This window comes from Sturnira hondurensis, unplaced genomic scaffold, assembly GCF_014824575.4.
Source record: "Sturnira hondurensis isolate 20B ecotype Veracruz unplaced genomic scaffold, ASM1482457v3 Scaffold0021143, whole genome shotgun sequence".
In the NCBI taxonomy this organism is placed as follows: domain Eukaryota; kingdom Metazoa; phylum Chordata; class Mammalia; order Chiroptera; family Phyllostomidae; genus Sturnira; species Sturnira hondurensis.
Window position 1 is genome coordinate 24799171 of NW_028093774.1, and position 27374 is coordinate 24826544.

A 27374-nucleotide genomic window follows, 5' to 3' on the forward strand; every position below is an offset into this window, starting at 1 on the left:
GACTAAGAAAGTACTGGGGCCTGAATTGGTCCAGTCTTTTTAGGACTGAACAAGAAGCGAAAAGAAGCCTTTGTTGTGTTGTCAGTGTTCTTTATGCAAGGAATTTTGCAAAAGTCAGACAGGCAGTGTTCTTATTGAAAAAACCCTAAAAAGTCATAACCTGCTCAGAATGAATGAAGAGCAAATGTCATATAACCAGGAGGAGCATATTGTCCAGGCGAGCTGTCCCTGGCAAGAGGAAAGGGACGGGACGTAGAGACAGTCTGTGGTTGGGAGCACCACCGCCTTAATTTCCTCTCTGAAGGTCCTTCTGTTGTCGAGGCCCTGAGGATCTGGGGTTTTTGGGGGGATATTTTTTTGATATTCCTCTAGCCTTAATTTAAGAAGCTTTTGTTCTTTGACATTTCACTAATCCCATACTTTACTGTTGAGAATTTCCTGTTGAATCATGCAAGTCATTAGAATTTGGCATTTATAAGACAGGCTTCCCACTTATTTATAAGTTTTAAAAATATCATGTATTAATTATAGGAAATTTGGGAAAAAGGATATTTAAAGAAAGTGAGTATTCCACCTACTCAGGATGACCATTTTTGATACATGGGACATATTTTAGCCTTTTTTATGTGCATATGTACATATTTTTAAAATAAAATGGAAATTAGGCCATCTCTGCTGTTTTGTAACTTTTCTCTTACATAATATTAACATTTTCATAGGTCATTGCATATTCTTGAAAAACAGGGCTTTCCAGCCTCGACAGCATTTACATTTTGGGCTGGATAATCCTTTGTCACAGGGGCTGCCCTGTGCACTGTAGGATGTTTAGCACTATCCCTGGCTTGTAACCGTATGTGCCAGTAGCATCTCCTCAGGCGTGACAGTCAGAAATCCAACATTGACATTCTCCTGGGGGACAAAATCATTCTGGTTGAGAACTGCTTTTTAAAGTAAAACTTGTCAAACTCTTTAGCCTCGGGACCTCTTTACATTCTTAAAAATCATCGAAGACCTCAAGGAATTTCAGTTTATGTTGATTATATTTATCTTTTTTTTCCTTTCAGGCAATTTTTAAGACTATGTTTATTAAAGCTGGGGACAGTGAGCCGTGTGTGGTGTGTCTCAGTGAATTAAGTACCGGCCTGCGAACCAAAGGGTCACCATTTTGATTCCCAGTCAGGGCACATGCCTGGGTTGCAGGTCAGGTCCCCAATAGGGGACCTCAACAGGGAGTGCGTGAGAGGCAACCACACATTGATGTTCTTCTTCCTCTCGCCTTCCCTTCCCCTTTCTTTGAAAATAAATAAATAAAAATCATTAAGACTGGGGACAGTGAAATAAGAAAAGGCCTAGGGCAGAAGAAGCAACTGGACAGACACTTGATGGGGCTGCGCTGGCTTCTCCGGAAATGTTACTGGAAAGAAGTGAGCCCAGGCGGGGCTGCGGTCAGCTCACTGGAGGGTCAGGGAAGGGCGTCTTGGGGACAGGTTCAGAGGGTTGTTAGCCTGGGAGGGATTGGGGATGAGCTGTCACTGCTCTTTGCTCCTCTGGTGGCAAATCTCCTAGGGTCCCTTAGAGCAGGGGTCCCCAATCCTTGGGCAGTGGACCCATACTGGTCCAGGCCTGTTAGGAACCGGGCCTCACAGCAGGAGGTGAGCTTGAGTCATCCCCGCCACCCCCGGTCCATGGAAAAATGATCTTCCATGAGACTGGTCCCAGATGCCAAAAAGGTTGAGGACCACTGCCTTAGCGTTTAGGAGATGCATGCCCGTGGGGGAAAAGAGGAGGAAGGGAAAAGCAAATGCTCCCGGAGGGTGAGAGCACCTTATTGATTTTTATTGTATTAGAGTTCAAAGCTGAGAAAGTTTAAAGGTTATTTAAGAATACAGTAATAAACTTTACATTAACAATAATGTTTTAATTAGAAGTAACTTGTAAAATAAACAATAGTGAGAAGAGTAACACTGTGAACATTTTTCCAAATCTCTTTAATGTTGTAATAGACATTATGAAGATACTTACATTTACTCTGTTGTTATAGTGGTGTAGCTGATGTATATAAAGAAAATTCAGCCTTACAGATATGTAATTAGAAAAAGGGGAAGAGTATTTTAATGCAGTATCAAATAACTGTATATTCTACTTTGTTACTCTACCAAAACTCAGTGAGTGGAAGTTCCTTTTTTTTCCCAAAAGATTTATTTACTTATTTTTAGAGAGAGGGGAAGAAACATCAATGTGTGAGAGATACATCCACCAGTTGCCTCTTGCACACCCCCAGATGAGGACCTGGCCCACAACCCAGGCATGTGCCTTGACTGGGAATCGAACCAGCGACCTTCTGGTTTGCAGGCTGGCATTCAGTTCACTGAGTCATACCAGCCAGGGCAACAAGTGGGTTTCTTAAAGATTAGTTACAATATACAATGTGAAACCATATCAGAGAACTTTTCATAGTCTGTTACATTAAAATCTTTTACTCTGCCTTTAAAGCCTTCCTCAGGTTGTTAGTTTCTCTTGAAAAATTGGAACATCGGGCCACTTGGAGCCTGCATTCCTCTGTGGCAGTAACTGGCTAGAGCTGAGTAGTGGTTTGTCCTTTAAAATGAGTTGAGTATTCTCCAGTATGCAATTCAGTTGGGCAGTTTTGCGATGTGGCCCCTGTTGTATTTGAGAGGCAGTGTTGTGTCATGGTAAGGAGCAATCGCTGGAGCCAGATTACCTGGATTCAGATCCCAGCTCACAGTCTGGGTTGCTTTGCACCTTGTGGTGGTTTCGCTTATCTGTAGTTTCACCTGAACAATAAGGATAACAATACCTGCTTCCTCTGGTTGTTAAAAGGTTAGAAGAGCCCTGTGTGTTGTTTTATAACCATGACACATTGATCACTGATTTGCTGAGTTAGGCAGATTTTCCACATCTTGACATGTTTCATTATATATTTTAAGAAATCTTATTTGTTAATATCACCACCAATCTCATCAGAAAAGTTTTTAAGTATTGGGAAATGATTTCTTGAGCCATTGGTAATATAAGTGTTTTCTGAATTTTATTATTGGCTACAAATACTACCAGTTGTTTTCCTTGATATGACAGGTTCATCTTGTTTGTTTTGAGAGAATGTCTGCCGAGTACTCAAGTCTGAATAACCGTAGTTTGTCAGTTGTTTCAAGTAAAAATAGTGTTCGTGAAAAAAGCAGCCAGTTTAGCTTACAGTGGAAACGACGACAGACACACGTTCCACAAAGTCAGTGTTGTCCTTCAATCCTTGGTGGAAGTGCTTCGTGTGTACCTCCCGTTTCATCATACAGAATATTAAGATGTGCACTCTGGTTGAAATGTGATGAAATTATTTTTACTGCTTCATCAAGGACATTCCTGCATGAAATTGACATCTGTTTTTTACTGCCAGCATGTGGCAGTTAAGGACACACTAATGACTGGCACCGTCTGCCGCACTGCCTTCCTTAGCACGGGGACACCAGGAGTTCTACAAACCACCATTGCTTTTTCACCATCAGTGCAATGTCGACACAGTGAAAGAGGCAAATAACATTTTAGTGTTATTATGAAAATAATGTTTCAGTTTTGCAGCTCTCCTGGGGTTCATGGAACACTGTTTGAGAACAACTGTTCTAAAGCGTATTATGACAGCATGGTATCCTATCCTGGGCCTGTATCAGAATTTAACCACTTCCCTCACAGGATGTTTTGTTGTTGTTGTTTGTTTTGTGTTGTCTTTCATCACAATTCTTGTAGCTAAACTTTCATGAGAATTTGGGGTGGTTTTTTTTCCTTTTTTTAAAAAAGGATTTTATTTATTTTTAGAGAGAGGGGCAGAAGGGAGAAAGAAAGGGAGAGAAACACTGACTGGTTGCTGGCCTGCACCCCAGGCATGTGCTCTGACCGGGAATCAACCCAGCAACCTTTCGGTTCATAGGCTGATGCTCAGTCCATGGAGCCACACTGATCAGGGTTTTCCTTTAGAATAAAATCGTAGAAATTGGATTCTGAGTCAAAGGATATGATTTTTTAATATTTATAAAATACATGCGATATATATTTTCCCTTAAAGATGGTTGAACTAACTAATTTATATTTATACCAGTTCATTGAGACTGTATTATGGCTATTGCTGAGTATTGTTTAATCTTTGCCAGTTCAATTAGTATGTGAAAAATGGTGTCACTTAAAAAATTTATATTGCTTCAGTTCTCATATAACTGGTCTTGATTATTACTGAGTCTGAATTTTTTATCTTGTTTTTGGCTATTTTTGTAGTTTTTCTTTAGGCTGGTTACCTCACAACTGATTAGGTTGCGCCTTTGTTACAACATTCTCCTGATATCTCTTGAGATTGATTGCTAGTTTCCATTTGCATTTGCACGCACAGTAAATCCCAGCTTTAGATGTATTGAGGCCCTCCCTTAAACAGATAGGTAATAAAACTGCCTGGTAAACTATTGTAAATTTCAGAAGTTTGAGTCCTATTTTTTTTAACTTTTGTCATATTTAAGAGATATCGCTTGTGGTATTACTTAAACATTTTTTTTAGTTAACGTCTCTTAAAACTGCTTGAAAGGAAACATTATTATGTAATACCTATGAAATTATGGTTTAAAGCTTTTAATTGAAGAATAATTGGCACATAGTGTATTAGTTTCAGGTGAATAACATAGTGATTTGACGTTTATATACCTTATGTGATCACCACTCCAAGCCTAGTAACCATCTGTCACCATGCAAAGTTATCAGACTGTTATCGACTATATTCTCTGAAGCGTACATCTCCATGGCTTGTTTACTTCATACCTGGAAATTTGTACCTCTTATTCCCCTTCACCTTTTTTACCCTTCCCTTCCCTCCCAAATCGTGGGCTTTATATACCAGTGGGGGGTTTGTTTGTTGCCAACACATTAAAATACTAATTGTTAAAATTGTTGCTCTGCTGTCTGAAATCATCCAGTGGCCTCTGCAGGGGCTTTAGAATCAGACATCTTGGATCTGAATCCCTTCTTCTGAGGCAGGAGATGGAATAGGAAATCCTGAGACACCACAGCTGTCACCTGTCAGCATCCTGATAGTAATTAGCATTGTGGTTTCCCCTCGATCTAAAAATAAATAAAACCTTTTTTAAAAAAAGCACCCGCATGCAAGTTTAAGTATATTCATGTAATAATCTACTTTGGGGGGCACTTACTTAGGTACTGGGGACTTTGCAGTGAACAAAATGGACAAGCTTCCTGCTATCGTGAGGCTTCTTAAAATTTTATTTTAATGGTGGGTATTGGTATGCATACTATTTTACACCTCATTTTCCTCCTTAACAAAGACCTTTGGACATGTTTCCAAGTTCTTAAAGATCTCCTGATTTAGTGGCTCTGTGGGATGTCTGCGTGGCATGGATGTGCTGCAGTTTGTGTCTGTTGTGGTGAGTGGAGTGGGGGAGGCAGAGGTGTAGTTTGCTCTGGTTTACTGTCCGTGTTTGCTCCTGTTGTAACTTAAAATTTTATTAGGGATCTGCCCTGGTTGGCATGGCTTGGTGGATTGAGTGCCGGCCTGTGAACCAAAGGGTCTCCAGATGGATTCTTGGTCAGGGCACATGCCTAGGTTGTGGGACAGGTGCCCAGTAGGGGGCGCACAAGAGACAAGTACACATTGATTTTTTTTTAAATTTTTATTAGGAATATAATATAAGCTTGTTAAAGTGAAGCAGTGCCAAATATATAATGTAAAAGTAAAAACTCTATAGTCTGTCCTCCACCTCTCTTTTAATCTTATTTTCTGGAAGTCATAACCACTGTCAACAGTGTGTTGCATCCTTCCATATATTTTTAGTGTGTCTTCAAATGCAAAGAATACATAACACATAGAATAAATATTCTTATTCTGTAGGAGCTGACTCACACAGTGTAATACGGCTCATTTAATTCAGATTTTTTTAGAGTTATGCAGAGGAAAGAGTTGGATTGAGGTTCATGAGACCTAGATTCATTCTGTCTAGATTCTGCTACTGTGACAGATAGGCAGTTGTCATTTGTATGGTGTCCCACTGTCAATGAGATTACACCAAGGAGAGTGCTTTGAAAACTAGTATGCTATGAACATTTAAGTTCTTTTGTTGAAAGCACTAGAAACCAACTCAGGTACTGTTAGATGACCCCCTCCCCTTCAAAGAAGTCCTTAATGGAAGGATTTTAGGTAGTAATTGAAGAAATATTTAAACAACCAGGTCTCTGGAAAGTCAGGGACATGGTGGCTTTGAGAATTTCAATATCAGTGCTTATTCCTTTCCTTTTCTGTATTGTCTGTTTGAGATTTAATTCCTAGGGAAAAGGGAGTGGTTTAAGGGACATGTATTTACTAATGGTTGAGGAAGTGGGTTGAGCCCTGTGTTTATGTGTCCCATCAGAATCTCACGGAGTTGGGGAGATGCAGTTTTGGAAAAGACGGGATTCAAAGCTAGCAACACCAAAAGTCACCCTTGAAATATGAGCTGTTTTAACCCTAGATTCTTACTCCCCTGTTAAGGAGGAGATGATCGCAGGGTTCTGCTATGGCACATGGAACAAGCTATCCACTCCAGAGTCAAGCCCATACAGCTGAAAGGAGAGCATCATTCCAACATTTTTTGCCTGGCTTTCAACAGTGGGAACACCAAAGTATTCTCTGGAGGTAAGAAGGGAGATTTCCACTTGGGGAGATTCACTGTGGCTGGTATTTTACATAAAGGAGTGCTAAAATAACTCCTTATTTTTCTTTATTTCATTGTTCCTGGTTTTCCATAGCTTGCCTTTTCTGCATTTCAGCAATTTAGACATATCTATTAGAGTAATCTCCATCCCACCCGACCTTCCTCCTTTTCCCTTCCTCCCTGCCCCCTCTCTCCTTCTTCCTTTCTTCCCTCTCACCCTCTCCTTCTCCTCCTCCTCCTCTTCACTCTTCCCCCTCCTTCCTTCCTCCCTCCTTTTCCTTCCTTCCTTCCTTTCTTTCTCCCCCTCTCCCCCGCCCTCTCTCTCTCTCTTCTACAATACACCATCTGTGTATTGAATTATATGTCACCACCCCAGTCATATCTCCTTCATCACCATTTATCTCCCCTTTACTTTCTCCCTCGCCCCAGTCCCCTTTCCCTGTGGTAGTCACCATACTGTTGTCTGCGCCTATCAGTTTAAAAACAAAGGCTTAACCATGTGAATCTTTTTGACCCTATAGTGTCCACAGGGTGCAGTCTAAACCCCAGTCCTTTGGCCTCATCTCCCTCCCCCTGTATCTTGTACTCTAGTCCACTAAACCACTTGCAATCATAGGTGCTCGTGTGCCTTTTGCTCATGCTATTCCTCATGAGTCGTCATTAATTGTCCAGTCCCCCAAAATTTCCCTAAGACTCCTATTGGTAAGAGTTTTGAGTAATTGGAGTTTCTGTTCAAATGTTTCCTTTTCCATTAAAACACTTTTCCCTTCTGCTATGTACTTTCACCTTGCTCCTGAAGGAAACAATTATTCCTTTATCTGCATCCCCATTTTAAGCATATCTCTATAACAAGACAACCTGTCTTGTTAATTATTTATGCAGTTGGACTGTGAGTTCCTCAAGGGCTGGGAAGAATCTTTCTTTTCTCATGTCCCCAGCACCTCCTGTGCCTGCTGCCCAGAAGGCATTAGTATGGATTTGATTTACTTTGCAAGTACCCGCAATAGAGTTTAGAGCCAGGGATTTAAGATGACCTGGGCCACTGCTATTTACTTTCTATTTAAATGACTTTTGGGTGTGCTTTCGTCATAAAATGGAAGTTTTTTACCTTCCGTCTTTTCATGGTTAGATTATTCTTTTTTGGCTATATAAACTATTTGGAGGTGGGACTACACATAATCATGAATGTAGTATTTTTAGATTTCTTGATGTGATAAAGAAAAATGCAAAAAACAAATCGTAGATAAAAGCTTTCCCGTTATTTAGAATCACATAGTCATCAAATTTTCGTGCTGTAAGAGATGACAAGGATGTGAATAGTAGTAAACATTTACTGGGGGCTTATGACGTGCTCAGTCCTATTCTGAGTGCTTTTTACAAATGTGCTCCTATCCTTACAAGAAACCTATATGGTAGGTACAGTTATTATATCTATTTTACAGATAAAAAACTGAGACATAGAAAAATTGCAGGTACTATTTCAGGTCTCACAGTTTATGAGTGCTTTATTTAAAAAGTAAAGAAATAAAAGAGCTAGCTTGAATTGATTTGTCCTTGATCATTTACTTTTTCCTTAATGACCACGGCTTTTTTTTTTTAACATTACAATGGGTAATACATTTTGGAAACAGTTATGTTATACCTAGTTATTGTTATGCTTTTAAAATTTTTAAAAGAATGTCCTATCCTTAATTATTTTTTAATATCTTTTTTCTAATTAACTCCTAATTTGTATTGACTTTGTTCATATTTAATTTTCCCTGAAAACCTTAAAATACTGAATTGTAATGTGGACAGGGATCGTTTTTTTGGAATGATCACATGCCTACTTTTTTCCCTTACAGGAAATGATGAGCAAGTTATCCTCCATGATGTTGAAAGGTAAATAGATTGTTAGTATGTGAAGGCGATTGACTCTGCTTTTCATATGAAAAGCAGCCCAAAGTAGTTTTTGTTTTTTGAAGAAAAAAAAAATAACATGAAACCAGCTGTCCTTTTCTGAAGAAGATTTCAGTAATAATTTTGAAGCAAAATTTTGATTAAAAAATATTTGCAAAGTTGGTATGAAATATAGCTTTCAGGTGAAAACTTAAAAGGAGAGTTGGAAGGGAAGGAAACATGATAATAATAGGTAAGATTTATGTGCCAGCCCCCATTCTAAGTGCTTTGTATGTGTTGATCAATTTAACCTTTACGATAATTCTATGAGGTAATACTATATGACCTCAATTACAGATGAGGAAACTTAAGGTAGGGTGGTGCCTACTGAACTGAACTTAGGCAACCTGGCCTCAGAGCTGTTATCTCCATGCTAGGCTGCCAGGAGGTCCCTCTTTTACCCAGCTGGCGTCAGACTCTGCTGCTTTAAAGCTTTTCCTTTTTGTAAATCAGGTGGCACCCCCAGATCTGTACACAGCACAGGCATTCTGTAGTAAGTGAAAACACGAAACTCATCTGTTGAGTTGCTTTTAAATGTGTTTATTTAATGCAAAAAGCAACCTTACCATGAAATCTATAAAATGTCCCTTTATCAGTATGTTTATGGTTTCCCTTGAAGGTTGAATGCGTACTTTTAAAGGAAATGTAATATCCTTTTGGTTTAGTTAGGTTGCCTTTCTCCTGGAAATCAAAGGGAATCCTACCCTAGGAACTAGAGGGCTCGGACTCTGTGCCATCTTTGTGTGTATGTGTGTGCCTGTGTGCCTCTCTCTCTGCTCTCTGTCTCTCAGCAGTGAGACCTTGGATGTGTTTGCTCATGAAGATGCAGTGTACGGCTTGTCAGTGAGCCCAGTGAATGACAACATTTTTGCCAGCTCCTCGGATGATGGCCGTGTTCTCATCTGGGACATTCGGGAGTCCCCTCATGGAGGTAAGGTCACTGTGCAAAAAGCTGTTGGATTGTGTTTAAGGGTTTGATGTCAAGTTCACTGCAGATTCAATTTATGACCTGAGTAACCTGGGTAGGAATGAAGTGAATGGGGAGGAAACTCTCACATAGGGGCACAGATATGTTTCTGGAGGTCTCAACCGACCCGTGAGTGCACGGAAGTGAGGCCCCTTGCCAGTCCTTTCTAGCCACCCGTGAATCTCCTCAGACCCTTGTACCTATAGTAAACACGTCAACAGCTGGGTATTTAGTGGCCCCAAGGAACAGAAGATGTGGTTCCTCATTGTAGAGCTTAGCAAGGAAGAGCCAGCTCCGTGTGTGGTTCTGACATGCGCACATTCGTGGTTATTTACAGAGAGGGGCAGTTATATACTTTTTTGAATCCTGATTTCAGGCTTGTTTTTTTGCTGAAAGAACCACAGAACCTAACCTTAACCATATATAAGGAACTTAAGTAACTTGTATATAAGGAACGGCAAATACATACTTAATCATATACTTAATATATATATATATATATAATATATAGTTTATATATAAATATATATAAATGTATACTTAATGTTTATATATAAATATATATATAAATATATACTTATATATGGTTAAGTGTGTGTGTGTGTGTGTATGTATATATATATATATACATACACACACACACACACACACACACTTAACCGTAAATAAGAAACGGCAAATAAACTCTGTTTACAGGGAATTATCTGGGTCAGTTCTTCCTCCAAATGTATTCTTTGAGTTTCCGAAGTGTAAAATGAAGAATTGTTTTGTTGAAATTTTCTGAAGTTCTTCAGGAAATGCATTTTTCAACTCATTTCCTGCAGAGAGATTTCTCTCTGTAACTACCTATCTTCAAAGGCTCTTTCCTCCGATACTACCCTCAGTGCCACCCCTGTCCCCACCCTTGGTGAAGCTTTGTCATGATTATGCCTATGTACATAGAGTTACTTTCCACTTGCCTTGTCTGGCACGATCCGGGCCTTTTTGTTACTCTATATTCTAAGCATTTAACATGCTGGGCTGTGCCATTATTGAGGTTCAGGCTATAAGAGAAGCTTGTACTTAGGGTCCGGCAGGTACGGTAGCTGCAAGCAGCAGCTGTGGTGGGGTCACCACGTGCTTGGCAGGTGAAATTCTCCTTTGTCTGAACCACATGCAGGGTGGAATGACTGAGTCCCACCCCATACAGGGGCCTATGACGTGTCACATATGGAAATTATAGACTGGGGAATGCTCTATTGCTTCTAAACAACTTGCATAGGAGTATGTCCTCCCAGGAAGCAAGTAATTCCTTCCTCACTTGGAGCTAGCTAATATAGTCGAGGGCTGCTGGATTTCTAGGTGAAGTCAATGGAGCTGCCTAGATGCAAGTTCATGTGTTAGGTGTCTTTTGTTGTTGTTGTTGTTAAAATATTCTAATACTGGGGATGAAATCATGAAATTCTAGACAGAAACCATTTTCTTTTCAATTTAGGGAGCAGTATGACCAGAAGGGAAAACTACTATTTTTACTTGGCTTCATTTTTCTTACTGTATTGCTTTGTCTTCATTAAATTTTTATATAGTTTTAATACTTTTAATTTTTAAAACCCATAAATTTGGATTAGGTATAATAATCCTATTGGTAATTATTCATGAATTTTTTCAGCTCATGTGGAATTCAGTTTACTTAATGTAAAGCAGATTACTTCCTTTTACGGTGACTATCTGTTTTATCACAAGATCTGAATAGGTGCTCTGTTTCTGAATATCATAGCTTAAAGTCTGTTTGTCTATATTTCAGTTGCTTTTTTCTATGTGTAGAAAGTGTGTGCTAGGACTTGCAGGAACCTTGTGAGTAAAGGTGACCGGGGTGGGGCTCCAGCCCATTGGCACAGTCGTTGGAGGGTGTGCTCCCACGTCTGCTTGTCTGCCTGTCCCTGGCCCAAAGGTGCCCAAAATGGACTGATAATAGTTTCTTTCTTCACAGAGCCCTTCTGCCTGGCAAACTATCCATCAGCCTTCCACAGCGTCATGTTTAACCCTGTGGAGCCCAGGTTGTTGGCCACAGCCAACTCGAAGGAAGGAGTAGGACTCTGGGATATTCGGAAACCTCAGAGGTGAGCTTCTTTATTCATAAGGTGTTAAAGCTTTTCCTCACCTCAACTTTCAGGTAATGTGATCAGCCAGCAAGAGCTGTGAGACACTGCTTGGCAGCTGATCTCAGTTGGCCATCTCCTAACATGCAGTACTGCCTCTGAAGCTGGGGAAGCTGTGTTTCCGGGATAGGCAGTGTGAGGAGTCACGCTGCCTGCTGAGGAGGAGTCTGGGCTCTCACTAAGGTCAATTCTAGGCAAAAATACATGAAGGAGGAGAGAGAACCTGCTGTCAGTATCGCCTTCTATCTTCAGCCCCAGGTTTCCCCAGATCCCTGGGAGCTTTTTTGTTGTTACTTTGGTTTTTTTAAAATCTGTGTTACTGGTATGTTTTCTAAATGTTTGTACATCAGTATGGTTCTTCTCTTTCCTGGTCTCTAGTCACTCTCTCCAAAGGTAACCACAGTAAACAGTTTCTTATCTTTTGGGAACTGTTTTGGGGCCTCTGCCTGCAGGGCCCCCCACCCAGCCACCACGGATAAGAGTAAGTCTACCAAGACGTGATTTGTTTGGGGAGGAAAGATCGCTGATCTCTCAAAGGAGAAGGGCCAAGAGCCTTTTCCTCCGTGGGCTTTTATTGGGCTCAGTTTGCACAGGAATACAGGTAAAGCTCACCAATCATTGTCAGGCAGTAAGGATTAAATAGTAGATATACAAAGAACTACATGGGCTTATTCTGAGTCAGGGTCTATTAGCTAAGAGGCTACAAAACTTTGGGAAACAAACTCATTTCCTGCTTGGACCCTTATCTTTTATTCTTAGCAAAGCAGGTTTCACAGGATTTTACATATTCTTTCTTAGGTCTGATCACCTGGGGAACCTGCCCTTTCCAGCACAAGGCTGCACCGCACTCTGTCATTGTTTCAGGCTTAAGTCAGGCAGGGGAAGTACGGCAGCCAAGAGATTAGGAGACTTCTTGCAGACAGAATGAGGACTCAGGCTATGTCAAAGCCAAAGGGCAAGTGTCCATCACCTCTTTTTGCTATAGTACCCCAAGTCCTTCCCTGGGAGCCCCATGATTGTGCCTATCTTGGGTCATCCCTCCCTTGAGGAATCTTTCCCATCATTGGCTAGCCAGTCATGCATTAGGGGCCAGGCAGGGTAAAGTAAAGTGGGCAGAGGTGGTTCCCCTGCCAGAAAGATAAGCTTTGTCTTATGGCTTATGATGCCAAGGTCACTCACTCAGCCTTAGCCGGGGGGTGGGGGGGTGGGGGGAGGTTGGTTACAGCTTCTGAAACCAGGCAGGGCAGTTCCCAACAGGGAACATAATTTATTACATATAATAGCATATATGTATGTCCTTTAAAAATTTAGACTAAAGGAATGATGCATAATAGCCACTATCCTCAACTTTTAAAAAATTATATATTGGAGTTTTATTCATATCAGCACTTACAGACCTACTGCTTTTTTAAAGAAAATATTTTTGTTTATTTTTAGAGAGAAGGGAAGGGAGCAAGAGAAAGGGAAAGAAACATCCATGCAAGAAAGAGACATCAGCTGGTTGGTTGCCTCTTGTTCATGACCCAACCAGGGACCAAACTTACAACCCAGGCATGTGCCCTGATGGGGAATCCAACCACGACCTTTCAGTTTGTGGGAATGATGCCCAACCAACTGAGCCACACCAGTCAGGGCCAGACCTAGCAAACTTTTTAAATGACTACATGATGTTTCATTTATATGATTACCCCCAGAGGTAAGGACTTCTTGTTATAGACAATGCAGCATTGAACCTGTTTGTCCATCTATCTTCAACTACCTTTGCAGAAATATCTGTAGGGAGTTGCTGCATCAGAGGGTGTATGTTTTCACATAGTTCATAAAAATTGTCCAGTTGTCCCACCACCACCAAAGACTAATGATTTATAAGCCTACCAGCTGTGTATGAGTTTGCATGTTTCTCCAGACTCTCACCAACACTCAAACTGTTGCTCATCTTATGGGAGGGAAATATTATCTTGTTTTGGTTACTTCTTCAGTTGTGGGTGAGATTATATGGTTTGTTTGGTACCTGTAGTTTTCAAAGCCCATACTAGGGAAAAGACATCTAATAAGGCTAATTGGCAATCTTGACTGATACCTTTCTGATATGAGGAGGAGCACAGTGCCATGGAGCCTAGGATAGTTCTACCTGTTACTTTCAACTCTTCTAAGTTCTATGTGATTTTATGGGTAGGAGTCAGAAAAGGGACATGAAATATTCTTGGGGTCCTGTTCTCTACCCACTAGTGTTGGGGATTAGATTATAGATCTTCTCTGTCTGAATTCTCTCAGTACAAATTGGTTTGGGGGAGGAAAAAAGGTCCCTTTGTCTTTTCCAAGCAGGATTCATTATGCTGAGTTCGCAATACGTGATTTGTCTCCTAAACACAGCTGCCTAGAAACTCCAACCCAGATCTTGGGGCACTTCTGAATCCCCTGGGAGGACAAGCTTGGAACTGCGGATACTTGAAGTCTAGGGAAAGATTTCAGGGAATTTGTGAACCCCTTATAATTGCAGGTAAAATGACGTATGCTTGTATATCTAAATGAGCACACATGGCATTCTCATCCCCCAAAGATGGGGAAAGAGAATTTACTAGGTTCTTATGGAGACCTTTAACCCCCAGCAGGATGAGTCACTCGGTGTTCTAAAGATTCTAGATTTAGAGTTTATTGTGGTTTCTTGGTGGGCTAATAGGTGACTTCTAGCTTGTAAGAGGTTGTTCGTGTGAGTGAATTCCGGGCCTACTCAAGAGGCCTGCTGGCCTCCTAGAAATGAATATAATCACCAAGGATCAATAAGGGGGCTTTTTCCTGGCTTAACCTTTGGATTGTTCCATACTGGAATGGTTTCTCTGACCTACCCCAAGCCTGAGCTGTACTTTCCTACTTTACCTTGGTGACCTGTAGCAGTGTGAGCAGGGTTATGTTTTTCTTACTGCTGCTGTGAAATAAGCTGGTTAGAAGGCTGGCTGGTAGAATAAAGTGACAGCTGTAATAGGGACTCAGTTTTCCTCTGGTCTGACATCCTCGTTGTACCGATCTAGCCCAGCAAGGTAAGGGGCGGCTGGAGACTTGATGGCTTAGAGTGAAGGGTCTGAGGCCATGCGTTCTGGGTACAAAATCCAGGTGTGCTCTTGAGCAAGTTCCCTTACCTCTCAGAGTTCCATAACAACAAACAGTAGCTAACTTGTGGTAAGTATTACTTGCCAGGGATAATGACAGTTATGTGAAATAATTTTTATTTAATCCTCCTGATAGTCTTTTGAAGTAGGTTTTGTTATTCTTATTTTAATGATAAGGAAATCAAAACACAGAGGTAAAATAGTGTGTGTGAGGGTGAGTGATATCCCCCACCCTTTTTTAATCAGTTAGGATCCCTGTATGTTCTAGTTTTTTTTTTTTTTTTTTTTTAATCTGCGCCTCCTTGCAACAGAACTTTGTAATAATTCCTCTCAGGTTTTTCCAATACAGACCTGTCCAACTCTGAAGTTGGTCCAACTCCAAGTCTTTAGACTTTCTGCCTCTAAAAGTTAAACTTTTCTTTACTGTCTCCTGGTCCAGTCCCTTGTCTGCGTGCTAGCTTTTCAAGTTTCTTGATCTTCTAACTCTGGAGACCTGCATGTGCTATTTATCTTGCTGCAAAGCTTCAGAACAGAGATTGTAAACCTGTTGCCCGTAGGCTAGAGTCAACCCACAGAGAGATTTGTTTGGCCTGATGTAATACATGGAAAGTTACACAGAAAAATAACAATTTGTACTATCTCTTGAAAAAGAGAAAAGATTTGTTATCATTGGACCTTTATTCTTATGTGGCAACAGTCGGCTGAAACCAAGTCATGAATTCCTCTTCAAACCCTAGGGTGTGTTTTGGCTCCCACCACTTCTTTTTTTTTAAGGTTTTATTTATTTGTCTTTAGAGGGGAAGGGAAGGAGAGAGGGAGAGAAACATCAATGTATGGTTGCCTCTCGTGCGTCCCCTGCCAGAAACTGGCCTGCAACCCAAGCATGTGTCCTGACTGGGAATCAAACCATGATCCTCTGGTTCACAGGCGCACGCTCAATCCACTGAGCTACACCAGCCAGGGCTATGTCCCACCACTTCTTAATGTATTTTTTGAAACTCTTCACCAAGGACATTTTTTTTTCATTGCTTTCAGAGAGAGGGGAAGGGGGAAGGAGAGAGGACAGCGATTAGGCTAGGGGGGGTGTCAATGTGAGATGCAAGAGTGAAATACTGATTGGTCCCCTCTGTGTGCACCCAGACTGGGGATCATACTTGCCCAGACTGGGGATTGAACCCACGACCTGGGTATGTACATGCCCTGACTGAGAATCGAACCTATAACATTTCGGTTATAGGACAACCCTCCAACCAACTGAGCCACACCAGCCAGGGCCACTCCTTGATTTCTTAATCCAAGTGTGCTTTCCTCACTTACATTACTAGGTGGGCAAAGGTCTGCTTTAACAATGTCAGTGGTAATGAGTGGGCCACAGGTGGGGAACTTTGAGTGTAAGTGACTACATGAGAGAGAGAACTTCACCTATGCAAATATACATTGCATGTTTGGACAAGGGTTCACTTTTTCATTTGGCTAATCTCTGCTGATGTCTTCTACAAACGTCCTCTCCTTTGTCACTGCCAACATCCCCATTACATCGTGTGCCACTGGTGCAGTGGCCCCTGAACAGTTTTCAGTATCTGAGACCCTTTAACGCCTGAACTATAGGAAAAGTGAGGTCCCCCGCTGTTACTCTTCTTGTCTCAGACTTTCTGTTGCCTGTTTTAGCTGTCTGCTCACGCGCCACCTCTCTCCTCATAGCTTATGTTTCTGCCTGTTTCTGTCAGGGACTGCTAGTTCTGTGACAAGTAACAGTGTCTTGCTTTGACAAGAATGATCAAGAGAGTGGTTGTTTCCCACTCAATAATAAAACTAGGGCACGCCAGGAATTCCTGTAAGACGTAACTCATAAGATGACGCCTTTACAATGTTGTGGAAACGACCCACGTAAAATGGGGCAGTGAGTGCACATTCCTGCTATCAGAAATTGCTCTTGGGACCCTGCCTGGCTTTGGAGGCCTCTAGGTCCAATGTCCGTCCTGTAGAGACTAAATTAAGGGTAACTGCTTGTCTCTGAATAAATCAGACCATCTGTGCCACTCTGCGTTTGAGGGTTGCTCACACCAGTCTGTGGAAAATAGAGCCCAGGGTGTAACCTGAAAGGCCGGAAAAGGCACGTGCGCTTTGGTGTTTGTCCAGACTTTAAGGCGTGAGGCTCTCCAGGCCTGGCCTCCTTCCTCTCAGAATGCAAGGCCAGCAGGGTACAGAAAGATTTCTTAAATTACTTAAACAAAATTCCCAGTGCGCTATATATGAAAAATTTTTTTGACAAATTAGGTTTCATTCAAATTAAGAATTTCTGTTCATCAAAGACACCATTAAGGGAAAAGGTGAGCTAAAGAACAAGCCATAGTCTGGGGGAAAATATTCATGATACATGTATTGAGCAAGAATTCATATCCAGAATATATAAAGAAATACGAATTGGTAAGTAAAAGACACAAAACTCAACTTTTTAAATGAGTAGAAATGTTGAAGAGGTGCCTCACAAAAGAAGATATCCACATATCAAGTGAGTAGGCACTTGAAAGGTCCTCAACTCAAAGCTTCATTACTCACGAGGGAAGTACAAATTAAAACCACAATGGCTATCACAGTACACCTTGAATGGGGAAATTAGAGACTGGCAGTACCAGTTGTTGACAAGGGTTTGGAGCAGTGGAAACTCCTATGCACTTTAGGTGAGTGTAAATTGGTGCAACCACTTGGGAAAGCCATATGTCAGTATTGACTAAAGCTACATGTGACTCCATGGCCCAGTCTCACTCTCAGGTCCTGCTCCGAGAGGTACATGTTTCTACCAAAGACATGTACAAGAGTGTTTGCAGTTGCTTTATTCATAACGGCCCAAAGCTGGAAACACCACCAATGTCCATCGAAGGAGAAACGGATAAGAAACTGCTGAAGAGCCACACAGTAGACTATTGCACAGACATGAAAAAGAATGAACTACAGAAACACATGTTATCACAGATGACTCTCGTAGCCATAATGTTGAATGGGAGAAGCCAGATCCAAAGCGTGTGTGGTTCCTTTCGCATGCTGCTGAGGACAGACAGGTTACAGAGCTCCAGATGGCGGGTTGTTAGGAAGGCATAGGGAGACTTCTATGGTTCTGGATCTGTGGTAGTTTCGAGAGTGTGTACTTCTGTAAAAATTTATTGAGCTATGTGTATGCTTAGAATTAGTACACTTTACTACATACTATGTTATCTTAAAGTACATTTCTAAAAAAGCATCCAAGGTCACAACTGTGTATTTTCCTTCCCTACAGTTCTGATTGTTGTATAGCGATATCTCCTCTTTAGCGAGCAATTTGAAGGAACAGAAGAGGGAACGGAGAGTCGGGAGGACTCCTCAGTGTAGTGGTGTTACAGAAAACTGCAAGAGAAAAGCTAGTCGTTGGAGTTAGTTGTCAGAATGATGGGGACGGGGCATGTCTTCTGGTCGGCCTTCTGGCCCTTTTTTTCCACTTACCTGGTTTTACTGCCCATGTGTACATACACAATACTCAGGCAAGTGTTCCATACACTGAAACCTTTTTTTTAAAAGCTTTTTTTCTTCTTAAAATTGTGTTTCTTTTTCTTTTTTTTTTTAACATCACCGTCACTTTTACAATCATCCTGACTGAAACCCCTTCGTCCCTCTGCCGTAACCAGCGTGCTCGGTTAGTGCCTAGACGCTGTTTTCAGTTCCTCACACACCTGCACTGTTTCAGGCCCACCCATTCTGCGCTGGCTCCCTCACTCCCCTCTTGCTTCCAGCACACAGCACCTTGAACATCACTTTTGCCAGTGCCCTACCCAGGTGCTCTGGTGGCTTCTCGTTACCTTTGTCCCTGGTCGTGTCCATGGAACCACATTATGTGGGGTGGTCCAAGAAAACGGGGTTTTTTTTGTAATGACTGCATTATGACCTACTTTAATGGATAAAATACTGTACTAAAGCTCCTTAAGCAAGCAGTCTGCCCCTTCTCTGGTGTCAGGGTCCCATCTTTTATTCCTCCTCCACATACAAACACACATAAAGGAGAATTTCTCCCTTTTTTCTTGATTTTTCTTTGCCTACTTATGTCCTAGTCACCCCTCAAGCTCCAAGATCAAATGGTAGCCCATCAGGGAAAACATCCTTGTTACATGTTCTTAAAGCTTCTTTTACTCGCTGTGTCCTTAGCGCCCAGCACAATTTTAGCAGAGAGTGTGTTGAGTGAAGCTTTCTCTTACTTCTAGGGAGGGGTGTCAGACTCATTTTCACCAGTGGCTGCATCAGCCTCGCAGTTGCCTTCAAAGGGCCGAATTGTAGTTGTAGGACTGTATACATGTAACTGCACCTTAACAGTTAAGCGAGAGCTCAGCGCTGCCATTGGGTAGAAACAAGGTGCTGGGCCAGATAAAACAAGGTGGAGGGTTGGATTCGACCCATTGGGCCTTGTGTTTGCCACCTGTATTCTAGAGGAAGGGATTGCTCTATTTAGAGCCTCTGTAAAGGACTCATAGTCTGTGACATTCACGTTGCATGTCTCAGTCACTGCATTTCCTTTCCCGTCATTGGTTTTATCTTTAATATGACGCTGTCTTATATCCAGCTAGGCCAGTGTTAACGGCCTTGATTTCCTTCCCAGTGCCCAGGAATTGCTTCTTAGAAAGGAGGCACTTGTCCTAATTTGTACTATTACTTGCCATATTTTTCTATGGGTTTTTGAAAATTGATTTTTAAACAGGAAAAGAGAAGAAGAGAGAAATATTAATTTGTTGTTCCACCTAATCATACACTCAGTTGATTTTTCTTTTTTGAAGATTTTACTTATTTATTTTTGGAGAGAGGGAAAGGGAGAGAGAAAGACGAGAGAAACATCAATGTGTGGTTGCCTCTTGATGCCCCCCCACTGGGGCCCTGGCATGTGCCCTAACTGGAAATTGAACTGGCAACCCCCTGGTTCGCAGGCCAGTGCTCAATCCACTAAGCCACACCGGCCAGGTCTCACTAGTTGATTCTTATATGTACCCTGACCAGGGATTGAACCTGCAACCTTGGCATGTCGAGATGATGCTTTAACCAACTGAGTACCTGACCAGGACTTTCTGTGGATTTTTAAGAATGGGGCCATGTTTTATTAATCTTCAATTTCTAGTACCTAGCATAGTACTTAAAATGTTGCAGACCCTTAGTAAATACTGAATGAATGCAGTGTTTTATTCATCCCAAAATAGTCTATATTTTCAAAACTATCTTTGTATAATGTTTTCTGGACCTATAATGGCATGGATCAAAATGTCTGTGAGGAATAAACCCATAGAGTTAGTTATAAGGTTTTTGCTGGACTTTGAAAGCTTTGGATTAGAGCTAGTATGGGGGGGAACCAGGGATTCTGGCAAAGTTGCTTTCTAGCTTTTAGGCCACAAGGTGGAGCTCTGCAGTCAGCTTTGCCCACTGGAATTTGGCAGGGCTTCTGTTACCATACTCTCACCTGGGGGTACCCCTGGCCAGTGTGGCTCAGTTGGTTGAGAAGTCGCAGGTTCTCTCTGTTGGGGGCATGTGTATAGGTTGTAGGTTTGGTACAAGAACAACTGATGGATGTTTCTTTTTCACGTGGATATTTCGCCTTCACATCAATGTTTCTTCTCCCTCCTTCCCTTTCCCTCTCTCTAAAAATCTATGGGCATTTCCCCAGATGAAGATAAAAATTATATATATATATATTAAAAGCTGTAGAGTTTTAAAAAAACCACAAAACAAAACAAGAATCACCTGGGGAACTTGGTGAAGCGCTCCTTCCTGGAGCGTAGACCCAGAGATGGAATTGTTGATCTGGGTTGGTGGGACCTGTGAATCTGCCATTTTAAAACAGATACCTAGCTGATTTAGCAACTTTGCTTATCCTGCAAGACAGAAGCTGTGGTTACTCAGTGGTCCTTGTTGAAGTTGCTGCTGTGTTTATTCAAACCCAGGGTCTTTGACATTGAGACTGTAGTTTCCCTGTGTCCATTCCTTCTCATCAAGTACAAATGTGCCTTTTATAATAAGAGACTTAGCTTTGGGCCAGAGCGTCTGGGGAATGTCTAGTGTGTGGATAGGAGTTCTGGAAGCATGTCCTTACCCTTCCTTTAAAACTCCCCAAGTCTTGTTACTCAGAAGGAGGTGATACCAAGTCACTAAATCAAGTGGGCTTTGTTACTTTAAAATCCTATCTTTTTTCTTTTTAGCCCCTCAGTGGGTTGAGTACCGGCCTGCAATCCAAAGAGTAGCCAGTTCAATTCCCAGTCAGGGCACATGCCTGGATTGTGGGCCAGGTCCCTGATTGTGAGAGGCATGTGAGAGGCAACCAGTCAATGTATCACTCACACATTCATGTTTCTCTCCCTCTTTTTCTCCCTCTCTTCCCATCTATCTAAAAATAAATAAATAAAATCTTTTTAAAAACAGATCATCTTTTTTCTTTTAAAAATCTTTTTGTGGCAAAAACTTAGTATATATATTAAAGTAAAATAGTGAAATGAACTCTATTATAGTTATCACCCAATATTGAGTTATCATATATCTAGTTATTAAATTACCATTCAATAATTAATCCATAAAAATCATTTATTTCTCATTTGTGACCTCCCCTATTATTTCAAATCAATTTCCATATACTATATTATTTCCTCTGTAAATACTTTAATATGTATTTTCGAAAGTAGTTATTTTTTAGTTGAGGTTAAAATTCATGTAACAAAATTAACCATTTTAAAGTAGCAGTGCATTCACAATGTTGTGAAACTACCGCCTCTATCTAGTTTCAAAACATTTTGTCATCCCAAAATAGAACCTATATTCATTAAGCAGTTACTCCCCAGGATACTTCTCCCTACTCCTTGCTTGGCTCCTGGTTGTCATCGATCTGTTTCTGTGGATTTAGTTACCTGTGCTATATATTTCGTACATCATTCGAGCCTCTGCCAGACTTCTTTTACTTAGCATAATGTTTTGGAGATTTGTGCATGTTGCAGCCTATATCAGTACTTCATTCCTTTTCATGGCTGAATCGTCTTTTTTGGCTGTGCCACATTTTGTTTATCTTTTCCCCCGCTGATAGATATTTGAGTTGTTTCCACCTTTAACTATTATAAATAATGTTACTGTTAACATTCATGAGTGATCGTTTATTTGAGTACCTGTTTCCAGTTCTGTTTGGTCTATGACTCGGACTGGAACTGCTGCATCACACGGTAATCCTATGTTAAACTTCCTGAGGAACTGCCAAATTCATTTCCATGAGAAGATACTTTTTTATCTTTTTTTTAAATTATATTTTATTATTCTACTGCAGTTGTCAAATTTGTTTCCCCTTTGCCCACCTCCACCCAGCCCCCCGAAGCTCCCTCAGGCAGTCCCTACATTTTGTTCATGGCCATGGGTCGTGCGTATATGTTCCTTGGCTATTCCTTTCACCTTTCACCTGGCTTCCTCCCTCCCCCCCATCCGACAGCTGTCAATCTGTTCCATGTATCTGTGCCTCTGTTTCTTTTTGGCTCGTTAGTTTATTTTGTTCATTAGGTTCCACATAAAATTATTTTTAAAATAACTACATTATTATTACACCTAAAATTAACAATAATTCTTTTATCTTTTACATTTAATTAATTAATGTTTAAGTTTCCTTAATTGCCTCATGCATGAATTACGTTTAATGAAGCAGGATTTAAATAAGGTCCATACAAAGCAATTAGCTGATGGGGCTTCTCAGACTCTTTAAATCTACAGGTACTCCTGCCTCTCACTTTTTTTTTTTTTGCAATTTATTTGTTAAACAAACTAAATTATTTATCTTATGGAATTTTCCACATTTTAGGTTATATTGATTGCACTCTTACACTGTCTCTCCAACTCCCATTTTGTTCATAAGTTAGCATTAGGTCTAGGGGCCTGGGCAAATTCAGGTTTGATTTCCTTGGGGCAGCAGGCAGGTTACAAAAATGTTCGTGCACAGTGTTGTGTACATCCAAAAGAAAGCTAGAAATAATCTAGTTTTATCTCCTTTTGTTTTAAAATACTTTGATCAACTCTTAGTTTTGCTATTTTAAAATACAAGCAGTGCTGGTAAAGACATGGAGAAATTGGATCCCTCAAACTTTGCTGGAGGAACATTTTTAATAGCTCGACCACTCTGGAGAAGTAGTTTGGTAGTGCCTTTATAAATTAAAGCTGAACTTAAGTGCCCTGGCCAAGTGACTCAGTTGGCTGGACCATCATCCCATACACTAAAATCCCCAGTCAGGGCACATACCTAGGTTGCGGATTTGATTCCCAGTTGGGGCTCATATGGGACACAACCCACCATGTTTCTCTCTATCTGCCCACCCTGTTCCTCTCTCTCTAAAATCAATTTTTTAAAAATTGGGCGAGGATTTTTTTTAAGTGAATTTACCATATCGCCCAGCAATTGCAGTCTTGGGCATTTATACAAGAGATAAAAACTTATTTTCATGTAGAAACTTGTATATCAATGTTTATAGTAGCTTTATTCAAAATAGCTAAAAGCTGGAAACTACCCACATGTCTTTCAATGGGTGAATAGTTTTAAAAAATTGGTACATTTCTACCGTAGGATACTACTTAGCAAAAAAAATGAGTCCGCTGTTGATATGTGCAACAATTTGGATGCAACAATTTGGACGTTCATCCCTAAGGATGAACCTTAGGGAATTATGTTGTGTGAATAAGCCAATCTCAAAAGGATACATACTGCATGGTTCCATTTACTTAACATTCATGGAATAATATAATGGTAATGATAGAGAAAAGATTAGTGGTTGCCAGGTGTAAGGGATAGGAGTAGAGGGTGGATGAGGCTGTAAGAGGGTAGCACGAGGGAGTCTTGGTGTGATGGTACCAGTGAGTGTCTTAATGATGGTGGTGATGGCAGGCAGCTGTACACATGATGCAGTTGCATAGAGCCACACACGCACAAACGAGTGCATCGTAACTGGTTATGCAGGGTGGTGACATCGGGGGAGGCTAGGTAAAGGTGCAGAGGACCTACATGTACATTTCTTTGCAACTTCCTCTGAATCTATAATTATTTCAAAATAAAATTTTCTTTTAAAAACTGTTAATAAGGCTAAAGTCCCTCTGCCTACCTCTTCTTGTGTCCTGCCCCTTCCCCTTCAGGTAGTGAGTGTTAGGAGATCGTAGTGTATGCTTCCAGAACTTCTTTGATTTTATATGCTTGTACATATACCCATAGAAAGTATATGGTGTTCCTACATGCATGTGTGTTTTTCACACAAATACTGTAGAACTATACAGTTATTCTACAACTTGACTTTTTCACTCATCGCTACGTGTTAGGAATTTATCCATATATTGACATACCCATATTTATCTTGTTTCTTTTGCCAGGTAAGAACTTTAGTCAACTCTCTGATTCTCTCTGTTAAGAGCCAGCTTAGATTTGTCTTCTAGAAAGACATGACCACTCCCACTCCTGTCTCCCAGGTGGAGGGTATTCTTTCCGTGTCTCTCACAGCACATGTCCCCCCGTTAGAAACACGGTTCATGTTATAGAAGGACACTGACCGCTTTCTCGTCTCTCATTAGTCACGAGGGTCTCTTCCTCTTCATCTTTGAATCCGCGTGCCTAGCACGGCACCTGGAACAGTTGGCAGGTGTCAGTGTTTCTTCGTTAAATGCCTGTGTGGATGAACGAGTTACTGAGCTACAGGGAGGTGCGTGAAGTGAATGGCTTGAACCCTTCTGGCCCTGATCATTGTCATCTGATGCTCCTCTGGTTGCCGGGTGGAATAATCCGTCTCCACGGTGTGTTCCGTCGCACCTTGTTGAACCAGGGAGCAGAAAACTGCTGGTCTTGTTTCTGCTGCTTACCTGTCGTGTAGTCAGGGCCAAGTGGTATAACTGCTGGGCCATGGTCTCTTGCGTTGTGAGGTGAGAATGGTGTCACCCCCACTCTCTGCCCCTTGGGGTCATTGTAAGTGTTAGATGACACAATGTACTATACGCACAAACACTTTGGATATAAATTTAATGAAGAACTTGATGCTTCTTCCAGGATAGCTGTAGTGACATAATTCCTTCAGTGAAGTCATAGGTTGAACTTTTTATTTTGCAGTCACAGGTTGGACCACTTACATTTTAACTGTTATTAGTCACATATTTTAAATATTTTATTAATTTTTTTAGAGAGAGGGGAGGGGAAGGAGAAAGAGTAGAAGAGAAACATCAATGTGTGGTTGCCTCTCATGTGTCCCCTGCTGGGAACTGGCCTGCAACCCAGGCATGTGCCCTGACTGGAAATCTCACCCGCGACCCTTTGCTTCACAGGCCTGTGCTCATTCCACTGAGCTACACCAGCCAGGGCTAGTCACATATTTTAGATAGGGACTTTTCGTACACTCTCAATACTCTTGGCTTTTCTTGGCTTACCCATGGATTTACCCTTGTTTGGAAGATTTTCCAAGAACATTGCTAATGTTTCTGGATTCTGCAGAAAATACAACTTTGCCATTTATCTATGGGTGCTTTGGAAATGAGATGGTAAATCAAACTTAAGTGACGTTTCAGACCTAACCTGGTGACTGTGTCCATTGCTAATCAAGGCCTGTCTGGTACTTACACAGGTATCAAAGGAGGGATATCACTTGCCCTCATTGAGGAGGATGGTGAGGAACACTGACATTTTCAGAGTCCTTTGAAGATTTTGATTTGACTGTCTATGTGAATACAAAGTCATGATTTAATTTCAAATTTAGCATCCCCACCAGAATTCTGGGGATAACGTGTTATTTCAGGTTTCCATTAAATGGGTCCTTGAATTTCCTACTCTAGCTCTTTTCTTAAAGCTCTCTTTTGCGGTCCCAGTTAAAGAGGGAGTGCGTATGAAATGGCTTTTTAAAATAACAAATTCTTTTCTGATTATAGGAGAAGTTCGTGTTCATTGTGGGAAAACTTGGAAAATAAAACTAAAGATATTTAAAAAATACCTAAACCCTGTGCTCTAATTAATATATCTTCTTGTGGGTCTCACTACATTCATCAGCCCGGATGTTTATCACTATTTCTTTTTAAATATAATTGGGTAGGGCATGTATTCAAAACCTAGGAAATTCATGGGTTGCTTTTAAGTATCCTGTTTCCCAAACTCTTCCTTCTTATTGGCTGCTTATTAGCAAGTAGATGAATTTAACTCACTTGAAGGATATACAGCAGTGTCACATGAAGAGGTGGAGACCTCGGTGGTCGTTGGCAAATCATTTCATTTTTTGAGCCATGGCCCTTTGCCTGTGAAAGAGGACACTGACTGGGTCCCCACGCCTCCTGCTGTTTCTCGGACTTTATGCTGCTCTGCCTCTCAAGACTGGGTTTTGTGGGCAGACAGATGTCAGAAGCTATAAGAACCTTGGTGGAGCCTGTTCTTTTCTGTTTGCTTGTTTGATTTGCTTTTCAAATATTCTAAGTCGGTATTTCAAACTGCTGCTCATATTTCAAACTGCTGCCCATTAGATCATGAATTCAACAGCTATTTACTGAATTCCTGTTATGTGTCTGGCACTGTTAAGCACTCTGGTATACAGGGGGAAGATACCCAAGTTTATAGTCTAGTGAGAGAGGAAAAAGAAGAAACAAGATAAGATACCTACAAATGTGTGATATGTAAGGTGGTGACTCAGGTAGTACAGAAAACTAAAGCAAGCAAGGGAGACGGGGGTATTGGGGAAGTTTGCATTTTTGCAAAGGGTGTCAGGAATTAAGAGGTAAGGGCTCATATCTGGGGAGGAACATCTGGGCTGCAGAAATCTGTAAATGCAAAGGCCGTGAAGGAGGAGCACACCTTACCTGTTCTTGGAACAGTAGGGATGTGTCATGTCGTTGAAGCAGAGTAAGGTAAGCTCTGGGAGGTAGAGTCGAAGACGTGAGGGATGAGAATAGGGAGGGGTTATCTGAGGCCTTATTGACATTGTAAGGAATTTGGTTTTTACTCTGGTTGGAGTGAGGGAGCTGCTGGAGGATTTTCAACAGTAGTGATGTGGTCTGACTGTGGTTCGGCATCCTGCTGGCTGTTTTGTTCAGGATAAACTGAAGCTTGGGGCCAAGGGGAAAAGAAGCAAGGAGACAAGGTAGAAAGCTCTTTCAGTGATCCAGTGGGTTATGAAATCAATTTAGATGCCACAAGAATTTATTATATAACAAATATAGAATAGAGCATCAACACATTGCTTATAGTAGGTGGTAAATGTTGTTTAATGCATTTGTGCTAAATAAGTGTGGGTGTATTGGGATGACATATAAAATGGATTACTATAGAAAAATTTGAAAGGCGTTGTTCGAAGACATTTATTTATTGCCAGCTAGAGGTGACTTTGGTTTTTGGGCACATTCTCAGTGAGTGGCTCCCGTATGAAACAGACTGTCTTCCTATCATCACGTCTCATCAGTCAGCAGTTTGGCCTTCTGTCCCTGTTCCTTTATATTCCCCTCCTCTCTTGTTTTTGTATAAGAGAAGGTACCAAATGGCGATTTTTGTCTACAAATC

The 27374-nt window shown here is 41.1% G+C and overlaps 1 protein-coding gene across 2 annotated transcripts in view; it reads left to right on the plus strand.

The window, feature by feature from the left end:
• The window catches only part of DCAF5 (DDB1 and CUL4 associated factor 5), a 93892-nt gene that overhangs the window by 13206 nt on the left and 53312 nt on the right, over positions 1 to 27374 (plus strand). For both annotated transcript variants that reach the window (XM_037031682.1, XM_037031683.1), the window contains exons 2-5: positions 6533 to 6676; positions 8540 to 8576; positions 9425 to 9564; positions 11570 to 11699. In XM_037031682.1, coding sequence (XP_036887577.1) covers positions 6533 to 6676; positions 8540 to 8576; positions 9425 to 9564; positions 11570 to 11699 — 451 coding nt within the window. The remainder of the gene's footprint in view (positions 1 to 6532; positions 6677 to 8539; positions 8577 to 9424; positions 9565 to 11569; positions 11700 to 27374) is intronic.